The sequence below is a fragment of the Dermacentor albipictus genome, chromosome 1 (assembly GCF_038994185.2).
Source record: "Dermacentor albipictus isolate Rhodes 1998 colony chromosome 1, USDA_Dalb.pri_finalv2, whole genome shotgun sequence".
In the NCBI taxonomy this organism is placed as follows: Eukaryota; Metazoa; Arthropoda; class Arachnida; order Ixodida; family Ixodidae; genus Dermacentor; species Dermacentor albipictus.
Window position 1 is genome coordinate 251,259,211 of NC_091821.1, and position 14,903 is coordinate 251,274,113.

The 14,903-nt window shown below is 42.5% G+C and overlaps 3 protein-coding genes across 4 annotated transcripts in view; 1 reads left to right on the forward strand and 2 right to left on the reverse strand.

Annotated features, from left to right (window-relative positions):
- Positions 1 to 824: 824 nt before the first annotated feature.
- LOC135900898 (uncharacterized) lies at positions 825 to 4,526 on the reverse strand. Of its 2 annotated transcripts, none has more exons than XM_065430506.1 (3): positions 4,368 to 4,526; positions 3,488 to 3,705; positions 825 to 1,825 (listed from the first exon to the last, which is right to left on the reverse strand). In XM_065430506.1, the coding sequence occupies exons 2-3, from the start codon at positions 3,684 to 3,686 to the stop codon at positions 1,491 to 1,493; spliced, it is 534 nt and encodes a 177-aa protein (XP_065286578.1). In that variant the 5' UTR covers positions 3,687 to 3,705; positions 4,368 to 4,526; the 3' UTR covers positions 825 to 1,490. The 2 variants fall into 2 exon arrangements, with proteins under 2 accessions (XP_065286578.1, XP_065286585.1); XM_065430513.1 differs by lacking the exon at positions 4,368 to 4,526 and adding an exon at positions 4,307 to 4,330.
- A 139-nt stretch (positions 4,527 to 4,665) lies between these two features.
- On the forward strand, positions 4,666 to 11,346 carry LOC135900891 (uncharacterized). The gene is made up of 4 exons (XM_065430492.1): positions 4,666 to 4,926; positions 5,591 to 5,765; positions 6,211 to 6,392; positions 10,622 to 11,346. The coding sequence occupies exons 1-4, from the start codon at positions 4,681 to 4,683 to the stop codon at positions 10,814 to 10,816; spliced, it is 798 nt and encodes a 265-aa protein (XP_065286564.1). The 5' UTR covers positions 4,666 to 4,680; the 3' UTR covers positions 10,817 to 11,346.
- Positions 11,023 to 14,903, reverse strand: part of LOC135900908 (adipose-secreted signaling protein) — a 36,295-nt gene continuing 32,414 nt past the window's right edge. The window contains exon 6 of the mRNA XM_065430530.1: positions 11,023 to 13,438. Within this exon, the coding sequence (XP_065286602.1) occupies positions 13,341 to 13,438 (98 nt within the window). The 3' untranslated portion in view covers positions 11,023 to 13,340. The remainder of the gene's footprint in view (positions 13,439 to 14,903) is intronic.

Genomic DNA, 14,903 nt, shown 5'->3' on the forward strand with positions numbered 1-14,903 from the left:
CAGTACACTAGGTGGACTCTTGCAGAATACCCCCCCAGATTTGCACAAACCTGGTTGGGAAAAATGCATCCATGTCTTGATTGAGAGAGTAAAAAAAAAAGAAAAGACTGGACAACTTGAGGACACTGCAGAGTACTGCATCCTCTCACTTTTTTTTTCTTACATCCCAAAATCAACTACATGGCTGAAAAAAAAAAAAAAGTCCACCTATATGCTAAAAGGCTTATAACAAGCACACCCAACATTTATGATCATTATTGAAAATATATGGATCTGACAAGTCAGTCTTCAAGATAAGGAAAAAATGTACATGGTATGTATGAGAAATGAACAAGGACTATGCTTCGTTTCATACATCAGGTGCAACACTGTGGCGGTTAGAGATACTTTCTGCAATGGCTACGTTAACACTTAGAAATAGTTCTGTGCTTTCTGACCAATTTTTGAGAAAATTTTCTTTATATAAGCTCAGTTCCGAATGAAAAAAATTTAGCCTTAGGAACGAACGAATCATGTGCTTATATGGCTGCTAGCACGTTTCAGATCAATTTACTTTTCTTTTTTCATTTGCAGCCCGTTGCAGCAACCTTATGTGAATGCTCACACGAGCAAATGCTGCTGGCGGGCAGCAAAGCATAAACCGAATGTGCGGAGCGATAAATTTTGGTGATTGTATTTCTTGCGAAGCTTCGACAGCGTTGCGTGTGATGTATGAAATGGAGTAGAGTAGTGGACACAGAAATGCAGAGAATGAATACAAAAGCCAACATGCAATAACTCTGAACAGTCGACTGTACAATTGCAACTAAAAAAAAGCCATGATATGGAGTGAGTGAACCGTTTATTCACACACAAAAAGAAAACCAAAGAAATGAAGCAATTTCTGAAAAGCAGCATAGTCTACAAAAAGAAGCAGAACAGATAACTTGCAAGGTGCTAGGGCCAGCAGGCAAGACAAGTGAACAGTTGCTATAGTAGGCACCAGAGTGAGTTGGAAAGTACAAAAGCAGAGGAAAGTTGATGTAAGAAAAAAATTAAAAGAACACGAGCAGCGGGTATCCAACAAGGGACAGTTCAGTGCTGTCACCCACTGCTTGGACCGAGGCAGGCCACATCCTCCAGGCAGCAGGTAATGGTACATGAATGAAAAGAAAATAAAACCTAGCCATAATGTACTGGGCACAAGGCCAGACGTCAAGAGATACATACAAGGCAGAAAACGTCACATCAATTCAGGTGAAAACTGAAAGGTAGTCTATTTTTTGCTATTTAAATTGACAGTTGAGGTATCAGACACAAAGTTCAATGTGGGTTTGTTAAACACTTGCAACTTAGAGCAAATGATCAAAACAATATTTGTCATGCTAAGGACAACTAAAGCAGTGCACAAATGTGCTCTGGTCAAGTTGGTCCAAGTCATTCGAGCTGCACTTATCCTTTTCATTCTTGTACCATCCTGGCTGGATTCATACTCTGGCAACTGCACACCCTCACCATGAGTTAGGGCTAACTGCATTAAGGTCGAAGTTGGTGACAGCAAAGCGCGTTGGTGGCTTTTTCTTGGGTTTCAGCCGACTACCATCCACCATGGGAAAACCCACTGCCGTCAAGTCTGCTGCCACCACGCGCCGCACCAGCGATGGAGAGCTTTGTGGCGTGGCAGAGGGCGTTGTGTGGGCAGATTCACTGCCCGAACCGCTGTCGCGCCCCAGGCTCTGTAGGCTTGATCCATGGTGGCTCAGCACTTGGTGCCGCAAGGCATCCTCGGAGGCCAGTCGAGGCAACTCGCACTTGCTAACACCACTCACCCGGATGGTTGGTGCCCCTGACAACACAAAAAAATGTAGCTTATGTATTTTCCCATACTGCATAACTTCTTAAACTGCAACTAATAAACAGTGGAGGGAGGGAAGAAAAGCCATTGTGCTTTGGAACAATGCATTTAATTTCCCCATTGCTATGTTATGCACCAAGTAAATGGTTTTGGAAATAAGAGTGGTGCTGCAGCATCTGTGCTAATGACAAGGAGTGAAAAGAAAATGTCACCAAACACCAGCCCTAGGACTTTATATTTCTTCCCAGAAAGCTTTCAGAATGGAGCATGAAGTCCACAACTTTTACAACACACATCATGACCTGTGCAGTTATTTTGACACCTTTTGAAATGCAACCCAGGCTTTTCACTTGCTTTGTTCACACTCAAATTACGCAAGCCGAGCCATAGAAAAAAAAATTACATTTAGCTGAGCAATAGTGTCATGGAAGGTTCACAAAATTAAATTACCCTAATGCAAGGCCTCAGCACTAACAGGGGCAAATCCACTTAAAAAAACACTGATGTGCATTGTACAACAAAGCCACAGAATCAAGGCCTCCTATCGTAAGAGCGCGTCATAAAAATGAGCAAGCGCATGTTAGCGTATAGACTCGTATAAGGGCTGCACTTTTCTCAGTTTTGACGAAGTGCGGCCCTTACACGGGCCTGAACGTTTCCCTCAAAATGGTGCTAACGCAGCCTTCATTTGTGCACACCCTGGATATACCATTGCATCAGAGGCTAACATGCAGCTCTCACCATGTAGTAGTGGTACGCAGAGGTACGCAACGTGCGAAAATTTGCCGATGCACGTGCGCGACCTCAGGGCACCCAACGCGATCGCTTTTCCGTTGGAAATTTTTTTCCAAAATTTGGGCTGCCGAGTTGGGGGTGCAGCCCTTACACAAGTCAACATGGAACCTTGAAAGAAATTAAGTCTGTCTTACATGGTGCAAAGTTGCTTGCAATTTTGAACTTGTGGCAAATGGGCCGTCAGACCCTTCATGCACGATATTTTTTTTTTATGTTCGGAGTGCTGAACTTGTCTGCGAAAACGCACAGGCAACAAGAACACGATACCAAATGCAACGCATACCGTAGACACGTCACTATGGCCTGCCTACATAATTTTGTTTTGATAAAGTAACGCGCTCAAATACAAAAGAACTTTCACAAAAACAGTTTCCAATTTGTTTTACTTTGTTTTCAACGAAGCAAACTGATGCCAAGAATAATTCAGTTCTTCACTAGGTGCTTGCAAATGTGAAAATCGCAGCTACTGTGCCCGGTGCATGTGAAACGGCAATGCGAAGTTCACATTTGTGGAAATTGTAGCTGCAAGAAATGAAGTGTAAAATTGCACCATGTGAAACAGGCTTTAAGCTTGCAGTCAGCACCAATGGAACTACTATACGGTGCTTAATGGCCAAAAAATGAAATATGCGATATGTGGTTTAGGTGGCCTTCATATGGAATATCGGTAAAAAAAGCATAAGGTCAATTTGGCAAGCGGCAATAACGTTTGCTGCAACAGTGTAAAACCCTTGTAAAATCATGCCTTAGTGGATTAGTGTCTCGCATTTAGGCGCCCGACTATAACGAGCGTTTTATTTCACCTTTTGTTCGAATAGTTCACTTCACAGATTGTTAAAGTCCATGCAGTGTACGCACCAGCAGGGGTGTGTGAAGCGGGTGTAGTAGTTAAGCGGGAAAGTGGCATGTCGCGGAGAAAGCCCGACTCGGTCTCGGGAGGGGAGCTGCACATGTCATCCAGATTAGCCACCGTGTTCAGTCTGTCCATGTGGCTTTTCATCCAGCCGGGCATCAGGGCCCTGCGGCCCGGAATCTGCTGGCCAGCCTCGGTGCTCATGTTTACCGCGCCGTTAAAGCTGCATCAAAAAACACCACACGAGCGGGTTAAAAGACGGAAACAAACACCAGTTGTCGGACCAAGCGCTCGCGGTTCGACACGCAGTACGTATGGTCAAAAGTGAAGATCAATCAAATTCGCAAGCGGAGTGACAGACGCTAAACAGCGCAAACACAACGATGCGCAATATGCATGTCACTAGTGTCACATCTGTCAACATGCCCTTGAGCAAGGTTAAGACAACAGCAAAACAGCCCTGCAACCATCCTTGCAAGCACTCGCGCATTATAAGGCAGCCAACGACGGAAAAAATAGAAGTGAAAAACATACTGGCTTCATAATAGAGGAATGGATTCCCTTTGACACTGGTCGGATGCAGCACACATTGCAAGAGAACACTAGAATACAGTAGGCATTGTCAAACAGCCACTACGAAAACGCTAAACGACGCATTTCGGACGAAGGTCAAATTTGCCCTACGACATAATAGAAGCACAATAGAGCACTGCCAAGATTGCACTCGTTACTTTTGCATGGAAGTTGCATGAAAACCCAGAAAGTCCAACTTTCTTTTTACATCAATGGATGGAGATAACCAAAATTAGGGTTACGGCACTCACTCGAACGTTTATCCTCACCAGCCGTGCGACCGAACAAATATAGTAGCACACATGTACTCACCGAGGTTTGAATGAAGTAATGCATGCTCAACTACCGATAAGGTTTCATAATTTGACGAGGACTTCTAATCAATTTTATGAAGAGCATAGCCAGGAAGTTCACGGAGAGATTTCGATTGCCGATGCGCCTCTAGGGGTCCAAGGTGCGCATGTGCACGAATCATTTACCAGATTCCGTGCTCCCAATAAAAGACATGCAAAAATAAAACAACTTGCTCTAAATAATTTTATAAATTTTTGTTAGCAAATAAGTGTAAATATTTTTTTTAACGCAGTGAGAAATTTGCAGGGAAAGCGAACCGTGCGTGCGCTCGATGCTAGCGGCATCTTTGGGTTCCTCCAGGAGCTTCTCACAAGCGGGTGATTGCTCGCAGCAGGTTAGGAGCGGTCGCGCGCGAGCTGTTATCATGAGCAGTTTATTCAAACTTGCGAACGCGAGTGTCCCGCGGAAATCTTTTGTCATTGGAAGCTGCGTTATTGTGGGTGTGGCGACGTGCTTAACTCTGCGCTACTACTGGAAACGAAGATCTCGAAAGTATTACAGCAGCGTGGAAGAAACGGTAAGGAAAGGACGTGTGGATTGGAAACTGCAATAATGAATGAGATGTATAGAGAGTTTCAGGTTTGTTGACCTGTGGTGCCTACAGGAGTGTGACTTGAGAAGTGTTAAGAATAGCTGATGATGTTCATTATGGCTGCACCTTAGTTTTATAGATGTTTTTCGCAGTGTTCAACGCATGCCGCATACTCGCGTATTTCCATATCTCATCTTAGAAAAAGAAGTTCACTAACTTTTCTGAGCGGTTGCCTTAATTCGTTCCTTGATTGTGTACATAAACTGTTGAGCGGCGTTGCGATTATAGCTCCTAAAATACAAAAGCGAAACCGCTGTTGCTTCACTCATGCAGCCGTTGCATGTGACCAAAATTCTTTGCTATTAACTTCCCGCTACACTTTTATTTGAAACAACTTCGGTACTGTTTTAAACTTTCAGCTTACCTAATGACCTGTTGCTATGGGCCAGTAGCTGTCGAGGTCGCCGATTCGTTTCCTAGCCGCGCGGCGACCGCATTTCAGTGGGGACGTGGTGTGTGTACTCGCACTGAACTGCAAGGCGACTCCGGTAGCCCAGATGTCGGGTCCTATACAGGAACACTGAGATCAAGATCCCTCAATGGGATGTTAAAAATCCCGCCATTTACCCTAACAGGTGAATATTTTCAGTGTGCAGATGGAGGAAAAAGAATCCTTGTCTTGGGACTAGACGATGCTGGCAAAAGTAGCCTCTTGTTGCACTTGTCAAGACCAGACGCGACGTCGACTCACCCACCGCCAACAGAAGGTTTTAACGTAGTTTGCATCAACTCTGAGAACGGTTCATCTCTGAACTTTTGGGAATGTAAGTTTCGAATTTTCCTTCCTATTGATCATAGTTTCTGTAGCTTCTGAACTAATAATCAAGTGCTTGTGGGGGTCTAAGCTAAAGAACTTCAGGCTACTAAACTGCATAGTCCATTATGGCATGTGTTAAACAAATGGCTTTACTTTTAGGTGTAAAACCTACTTTGTTGCAAAGGCACTTTTGATCTGCATTGAACAAGATTGCGAACGTGATTGCAACGAGGGAGGTTGGAGTTCAAGCATGCTTGAAAATGACCATTTGGCAGTGTTCAACATGCCCATTTGACAGGGTGTTGCATATATTGCTTATACTCATTTGGGTCTTGTCAAGTTGTTTGTTGATGAAATAGCTCTAGTATAAATAATAGCTCTTTAATTTCTCCGCAGTAGCATTGTTTGGTAATAGCACAAAAACGGTGACTTTTTTTTTTTTCTTTTCTCAGTGGGTGGTTCTGAAACAGTGCGACCTTACTGGCCCAACTTTCTTCATGATACTAGTGTTCTTGTGTACATGGTGAACTCTGCCGATACCCAGCGGCTGCGCTCTTCTGCTCACGAGTTCCGCAGAATCTTGCAAGATGAACGTCTACAAAATGTGCCGATTCTTGTGCTTGCCAATAAACAGGTTTGTATAATACACTGCATTTATGCCTTGCTTCTTTGCAAGTACTGTGGTACTTCATAATCAGCCCTTTTGCATAAGAAGGGAAAACAATCACTAAAAAATGCAGTGCATGCAGAATTTAACAAATTGTTTAGTGCTGGGGCATTATTTGGAACATACTCAAATTGCATTGCGTGTACTGTATATCGCTTTTCACAGCTTGTTACAGTGCTTGTGGATGGATGGATGGATGGATGGATGGATGGATGGATGGATGGATGGATGGCGGCTATACCCTTTGTAACGGGTGGCGGCTGCCGCCACCTAGCCTTTTGCTCCCCCTCCTATTTTATTATTATTCTTTTTTTCCTTTCTTTATATCCTCTTTTTCTTAACCTAGTTTTCACTCCCCTCCTCCCCCCAAAATAACTATCTAAAACAGTAGAGGAAACATTATCTCCCTGATTTATGGTATTATCGATCCCTTGACTTCCTCCACCAATCCTCAAGCCTCCCCTTCGTTACTGCCACTCTTTTCTCGTCTATTTGCCCTCGTTCCGCGGGAAAACCTAATGCCCCTTCCATATCTGCCACGGTTCCCTCTGCCAGGGTCGGGCGAAGGTCTGTGCATCTCTGCACTATATGCTCAGTGGTCTCCATTTCGGCTCCGCAAGATGTGCACCGAAGGTCCACGTCTTCAAATTTAGCCCTGTATGTTTTCGTTCTCAAAACCCCCGTCCTAGCTTCAAATAATAGTGAGCTGCCCCGCGAGTTATCAAATAAGAGCTCTCTCTTAATCTCCTGTTTTTGTGACCTATACATTGATAGCGCTGGCTTTCCGAGCATTCTTTCTTCCCACATTTTTCTTTCCGTCTCCTTCACCTCCTTTCCCACAATAGAACCACGTTGGACCTCCTCCCTCGACTGTAGGTATCTATTCCTCAGCTTCCTCATTCTGAGTGTCCACTTTGTGTTCAAACTTTTCATGTACAGATATTTGTACACTTTTCCTGCCCACCTTTTTTCCTCCAGTGCTGGGAGTCTCTGTTCAAATTTTAGTTTACTTATTGCCTCTCTACCTTTGAATGACGTCCATCCCATGTCCCCCTGCACTCCCTCATTTGGAGTGTTCCCGTGTGCTCCTAAGGCCAACCTGCCTACACTTCTGTCTCATTTCCATGCATGCCTGAACTTCCGATTTCATGCACAGTACTGAATTTCCAAACGTGAGGCCAGGTACCATAATCCCTTTCCATACGCCCCTAACCACCTCGTACCTATTATAGTTCCAAAGTGCCTTGTGTTTCATTACAGCTGAGTTCCTTTTCACTTTTTCAATCATAATTTTTTCCTGTTCTTCCCAGTACTTTTTGCCCTTGTTTAGCCATATGCCCAAATACTTCTATTTTTCAACATGATCAATCTTAGTGCTTTGTATTTCCAATGGTTCCCCCCTTTCTTCATTGTATACTATTATCCCAGACTTCTCTCTACTGAATTGCAGTCCCAATTTTTCTCCCTCCTCTCCACATATGCTCATTAGTTCCTGTAGCCCTACTCGGGTGTCAGCAAGCAGTACAATATCATCTGCATACATCAGTCCGGCTAGTACTTGAGCTACCTTCTGCCCTTCCAGCATATAGCTTATGTCAGTTCCTATTGTGCTCTGTTCTGGCCTCTTTTCCATTTGGCTCATGTAGATCATAAAAAGCAGAGGCGACAATGGACAGCCCTGCCTGAGACCTCTTCTTATTTTAGCTGGCTTTGTAGTTTCCCCCTCCCATGTTATCTCTACCTCATTATCTGTATAAACCTGTTGTACGAACTCAATCATCTTTCTATCTAGACCATATTTCCTCAACTGGCTCCATAACTTTTCCCGGTTTACATTATCATAGGCTCCTCTAATGTCTAAAAAAGCTATCCATAGCGGTTTCTGCCTGGCTGTTGCTATCTCTATGCACTGTGTTATAACAAATAAATTATCATCTAGCCTCCTGTTCCTTCTAAATCCATTCTGCAGTTCTCCCAAGATCTCTTCACGTTCTGCCCATTCCTCCACTCTCTTTTTCCCCATCTGCATTGCTACTCTGTATATGACTGATGTGATAGTTATTAGCCTGTAGGATTTAATGTTGTCCTTGCTTCCCTTACCTTTGTAAACTGATATCATTCTGCTTGATTTCCAGTCCTGTGGAACATCTCCCCCTAATACTATTTGTTCAATAAATGTGAAATGTTAGCAGTCGCGGACCACATGTCATATCCAAGCTTCGAACTTTCCAGATTTTCATAATTATAACAACGAAGCCAGAAAGCATTAATCAATTAGTGAATTATCAGATTGGTTCAGCTGTAAAAGGGCACGTTTTGGGGGGTTTTCAACATGTGTGGTAAAATGCTATCATTGCAGCGACCATGGATATCAGTTCCCAAAAGTTCAGCAGTGATGGGCGTCATTTACTTACTGCTTTGAAATCTGCAAAATACAAAAACGTGATACCTGGAAGAATATCACACAAGCGCTGTTCTTGCCACCCCAAGGAAAGGTCCATCCCTATTCCATGCTATTAAAAGGACCACTATGGCAGTTTACTGCAAAATCTAGATGCAGCAGGTTAATTGAAACACAATCTGTGAGAGGTCTTTAAGTTTGAAGATTTCACTTTGTTCTTTTGTAGCAGAAAACAGAAACCTACTATTTTTCATAAGAACAATGGTAGCTTGACAATTCATTTATGTTGAACTGTACATACAGTGAGTGAAACTCAAGACAGTTGTTTTGCAGTTCAGAACATTATTATTGCTTATCTGTTGCCCTGGGCATGCTGAAATATACATTAGGTGTCAGAAGGCTTGCACACAGCATCTGAACATTATTTCTTTTTAAATTTAATTTTGTATCCTTTCTTGCTATTTGTTGCACCGATTTAAATAAGAAATATAGTATCCCTTATGTAGAATGTTAACAATTCTTTTAGAGTTCCTGACAGTAGCAGATGAGTAATAAAATGGGTTAACAGGACATTATCACTTGCCTTTCCAAAATGGGACACTGCGGCGCTTTTTGCTTGCAATCATGATGGCCATAGACAGGCGATGGAAGTTGCCTTACGTATCGCGAGGAAGAGGAGGAAGTAAAGAGAGAAGGCAGGGATGTTAACCAGAAATGCGTCTGGTTGGTTACCCTACTCTGGAGGATAGGAAAGAGAAAATAGAAAGATAAGAGAGGGAGGGAGGGGAGGGGGAGGAAAGCCACGGTGAGCTCATGGATGCATGTCGAGGGCCTGAGCAAGTCAAAGGATTCACAAAACTTTTGCCTCCACTCGTACAGCTTTACTTTCTTGGCCACACATAGATCATAGTATGTTGTGTATATCATAGGGTCGTCATGGTAGAGCTAGAAACATTAGCTGTCAAAGGGTTAATGTCTCCTCACTTGATCTTGTGCCACGGTTTTTATCTCTGTTGCCCGATTTAACAATGACTGATACAATTTTCTTTTAATGCACAGATCAGCATACATGACAAATAACAAGGGCTTAACATAAATTGAAAAACAACATGGGTGCCAGTCAAGCTCCCATCCTGGTTAAAACAAGGGCTTAACATATATAAATGAAGAAACAACATGGCTGCTAGTTAAATTTGTGCCCTGCTTGAAAGAAGAGATACAATTTTACCTTATTAACTTTCAATTATAGACAGGCTGTTATGTTTCCCTTTGAGTTACCCTCCACTCCCCATTTCTTAAACATCTTTCGGCTAGAATACACTGATGTTTTAAGAGCAAACACAGAAACACACACGGATTTATTTCTAAATATAAAGATTCAAAATAAAGAGACCAGAAGCCTAAGAGCTTTGTATGTAAATCATAGTATATCTTCAATGAGAAAAGTTATGTTGCACGTCAGGAGTGAGCTTGCTGATCTTCGGTTATATTAAAAACAGTCAGTCTCCAGTGTGAATCAGCATCTTTAGCCACAGCTGGCCCTTGTACCACAAATCACTGCCACATCATCATCACAAATACCTCGCTAGATGCCTCAGTTGCTCATTTGTTAGATGATTCACATGATGAAACCTTTATAGCAGTCCTGGTGAACACCCCCTTGAACTCTCTTGATAGTGCCTTTTTGTCTGTGGGCCATGGTTTGAGGAGGGTTGACTTGTTGAATTTCATTTATAGCTAGAAATTTACTTCCAGAAGACATGAAGCTAACTGCGATGTGTTGCACATTTTTCAGGATCTGCCGGGAGCTAAAAGTGTGGAGGACATATCAACCATACTTGGATTGGATGAACTGAAGCAACTCAACTTCAATGTTCACATTCTGCCTCTGCAGATGCCATCAGACTCGAGTTGCCAGAGCACTGTAGCTGAAGCAAAGCGCAAAATTCTGCACTTGTCACGAGGGTGGAGCCCTATCTTGTCACTGTGAAGCATAGCACGTGATTTCCAACATAGCATAACTTATTCTCGCTTATCGGTGGCAGAGAGCACACCTTGGCTAGATCTGACCAGATTGGAGTCAGCCCTGCTTAGTTCCACCTGCTGAGGGAGCCTGGGCAGTGCACAGCAGAATTGTGCCACTGGCCAGAATGTGATGCTTTACTAGAGTACAAATGGTGCAGGTTACTTCAGGTGATTGAGTAGTGTACTGGTTACACGTGTTACTAGCCATTACTGCGCAACTTAGGACATTAGGGCCTTAGGGCCTTAGCGCAACTTAGGGCCTAGCAATTACAAATGCATGTTAGCACCAGCCATGTAGTCCAGATTATTTTTCTACCATTCCACATTTTGCATACATGCAATTTTTGTTTTAACTTTTAACTTGTATTCACAAACACTCGCTTTACAGAATAATTGAATGTGTTTTGTCCCACTTTCTATACATTTGTTTCAAGCTTACTTAAGTAACTGTGATGAGTACTTTGCTTGTAATAAATATCTTGGGTCTGGAGCATGCCCAATGATATCTGTGTCCATCATTGGGTTCGTGGGTTATGCAACTTCCATTATTAGTCGAGGCCACGAGGACTGTCTTACTATGTGGACAATGTTGCTGCACCTCTATTTTCCTGGAGGTTATCAGCTATGTGAAGATTGAAAGTGTTGCAATTAGCAATTGTCATTTAAAAAAGTTGACACAGGGTTATTCTGCAGACATGTATGGTTGCTACCCATTTATTCCAGCTTTATTGTTGCTGTTGCAGCAGCACAAATCTTGTAGCTTTTAGATTGCTGCAGATATTAAGGTTAAGCGAAATTAACCGACTTCTGAGAGAGTGTGGCATCTGCACAGTTAGCTTAAAGGGGTAGCACAGACATTTCATCTTGTGCAGCTGCCAACTCTAACCATGGTGTAGGGCCTCAGTTTGAGATGCACACACCAAATTACATACACTCTTCACTCTGCCCTTTATGCATTCAACACAGGATAAGCATCATCCTCTGCTATTGCTTCTCTCAGTGAGGAGCACTTTTTTCACCCTCTCCCATATTACTGTATTGAGTGCGTAACGAGTTCAGCTTTCTGCAAGACAATCACGGTATGACCTGCGACCACTGCACTTGGCCATCAAACAAGTGCGCCAGCGGTTTGTAATACCACGCATTCACCACCTCCAATTTTTTTTATGTGTGTACAAGTCCTGCTCAACATGCCAAAAGCTGTGCTTTACTTGGTGCACAATTTTGAATCAGTTCTTTTTAAATATGGTATAATTAACCATTTGTTGCACGTTAAAAGAACTGAGGCTTACCTCATCCCATGATTAGTCTGCTGCTAAACAAAAAAAAAAAATTTTCCATTAAATCTAGAAATGTGCACTTGCATTTCCTCTGTGCATATAAAATGTTATGTTGAATTTCATGAACTTTGGCCTAATTCTGATAGCCCCTTTGATTAGCTGCCAAACCTGTCAATCAAGTTTGGGTTGTAAGTGTGTCAATCCATGTAGCAATAATGCAAATGGGTACTTGAGACGGATTTAAAGGTTTCGTGCACCCTTGGACTTGTTTCTTGGTACTGATGTTACCCAGTAGTAGTACTAGACTGCACATGTGTTTTTAACAATCAACCTTCCTGCCACATTTCAATATAAATTTTGCTAGCACTCCTTGTTAGTGATCTCAACAATCATTTGAATGCTGTTGTCTTTGAACTTTATGCCCATTTAAGATTAATGCCAGTCAATTGCATTCAGATGTGAAATATCTCTCAATTGCTCTTAAGACAAGCGAACTCTCCATTCGGCTGTGGGGTCTTTTTACCTGCACAGAGGAGCTCAAGTTTCCAAGAGCAAGAGACCACAGGGGCACTGCCCATATGTTTTAGTGCTGTGCGACCAGGGTATCCGCATAAATTCATAGCTGCAAGCAGCCATTTTTATCTCTGCAGAATTCTCTCTTCTCCCTTCAATGCCTATCCTGAGTGAATGTTTGGCACTGATGTTAGGGTAGGGGATGAAAGTTTCAGCACAATAGCAAACAATGACAACTTAGTTCTCAGGTTTGTTTTCCAGCTATGGTGATGGAGGGTGCAGAATGCAAAAATGCTGTAGTATTTTTTTTTAGATTTAAGTGCACATTTAAGCCCTTGTAGATTAATTTTTGAAGGAGTACTGACTTCACATTTTCACTTTTTTTTTTCTCCAAACTATGAACCAGTTTCGGTATTAGGAGGCTGATGCGCCATGATACTTCTGCGATTGCTGTGGCTGGCACACAAGCACAGCCAAAAGGAACGAATGTTATGTTTAGCCATATTGCTGCACAATGTTTCCAAACTTTGCTCTGTGTGATATTGTCACCAGGTACAGCATTTCAATGCCAACTTTAGTGTAAAATTCAAACATTTTACCGTTGCTTTTATACCTTCATACATGCTAAGAGTCATCTTTTTACATGCAAGAAGCATGTGGTGATCTCTACAACTTCAAAAATGTGTCAGCACTTGTTTAAAACCTCAATGTCACCAGATGTTGAGATGAGCATTGTGGTGGTTGCACATGCAAGTGCAGCCTTCCAGTCTGCAGGATTCCAAAATAACTCCAGCCTGCATGCAAACACATTTAAATGGCACATTGTATGGTACACATAGACTTGCAACACATTCATGTGCTGGCAAGAGGGCTTCATCTATCCACTCCTACAGGCACGGCATACTGGGCACATAATGCCACACAGTTTATTGCAATGAAAAGCGCTTCATGAAGACTTTTGATGCATACTGTACATAGTCTCTTGCACAAAAGTACTACACTCCTAGATGCAACACTGATTCAACAAAGTGTGAAAAACATTGAACCAGAACACAGTGGTGGCATTGTACCCCTTCATGTACATCCATTGGTTATGGCACCACTATTGTAAACCTTGTCACATTGTTGAAGTCTTGATTGAATGCAAAAATCTTAGTTGTCTTCTAAAAGTATACAGTGCACAGCAATACGAAGGGCCTTACAACATATATTGAAGGCAATACACATTAGGCACAAGACTGACATTGGGCAAAACCAGCTTGTCAGATTGTTAAGAAGCTAATCTTTTTAGCAAATGTGCTTCCTTTTTGCTCTACCAACTTCTCTGCACTATGTACACTTTTATTACGGCTCCAACACCGCTTATCCAACTTCTTCCTCATCGTCGAGACGTGCATGATCAGTTCATACTAATTAATATTGGGTCAAAATTTTGCATTGACATTGCCTTTACTTGAAACATTTTGTGATGGCAGTCTGTACTTGCATGCTGAAGGGGCCACTGTGCAGGCAACAGCACTAGAACGCCAATATACACACAGAAAAATATGGTCTGCATTGCCTTGCATGCGACAGTGGAGATCTGTCATGCTACCGATACACTCCAGCTTAGACTGCCACAATCGTGCAGATGCTACCAGTGGCTCTAAATTGGTTAGTGTGCAGGCTAGCTCCTGTCACCACTGCCTTCTTGCGTATCTCTTTGCATGTGCATGCAGCTTCTGGTCATGGCTTCACTTCTTTCACAAATCCACTTGTATGGGATGTTCTTGCAGCTCTACATCCTCAATCCCTTTCCAATGTACTGCCATCCTGTGATTTACTCATGCCACTTCACATCATGCACATGGCAGGTGGCACATTTGCAGCATCAGTATTGCTGGCTCCTGAACTTAGATAATCACTAAGCGTCTTTAGTGTGATGGCTAGTGCGCATACTCATCACTGTCTACTTCGATCACAATTACTTAAAATAATTAGCTTTTTCTTCCAAAAAGAATGGACAAGTTCTAAGCTTTTTGAACACAACTTAGCCAACATGACAGATAAATGAATGTAAACATGAGTCAACTGCAAGTGCTAAAGAACATGTATCCATGCACAATTAAGTTTTGGGAGAAAAAGAAGGCAAATGTCATATTTTCTCATTCCATTTTTCATTCATTCTGCTGTTCATCGCTGGCTCAGAGCTGTGCCACTGTTATCACCGGGATTCGTCATTCAGTGTCATGGGTAAGAAAAGAATGGAAAATAAAATGG

Bases quoted from the DNA above. Each gene is read 5' to 3' on its own strand.
- LOC135900898 (XM_065430506.1), bottom strand. From the start codon at position 3,686: ATGAGCACCGAGGCTGGCCAGCAGATTCCGGGCCGCAGGGCCCTGATG. The intron at 1,826-3,487 runs GTGCGTACACTG...TTGTGTTGTCAG, and splicing joins CGCTTCACACACCCCTGCTG to GGGCACCAACCATCCGGGTG.
- LOC135900891 (XM_065430492.1), top strand. From the start codon at position 4,681: ATGCTAGCGGCATCTTTGGGTTCCTCCAGGAGCTTCTCACAAGCGGGT. The intron at 4,927-5,590 runs GTAAGGAAAGGA...GAATATTTTCAG, and splicing joins ACAGCAGCGTGGAAGAAACG to TGTGCAGATGGAGGAAAAAG. The intron at 5,766-6,210 runs GTAAGTTTCGAA...TTCTTTTCTCAG, and splicing joins ATCTCTGAACTTTTGGGAAT to TGGGTGGTTCTGAAACAGTG.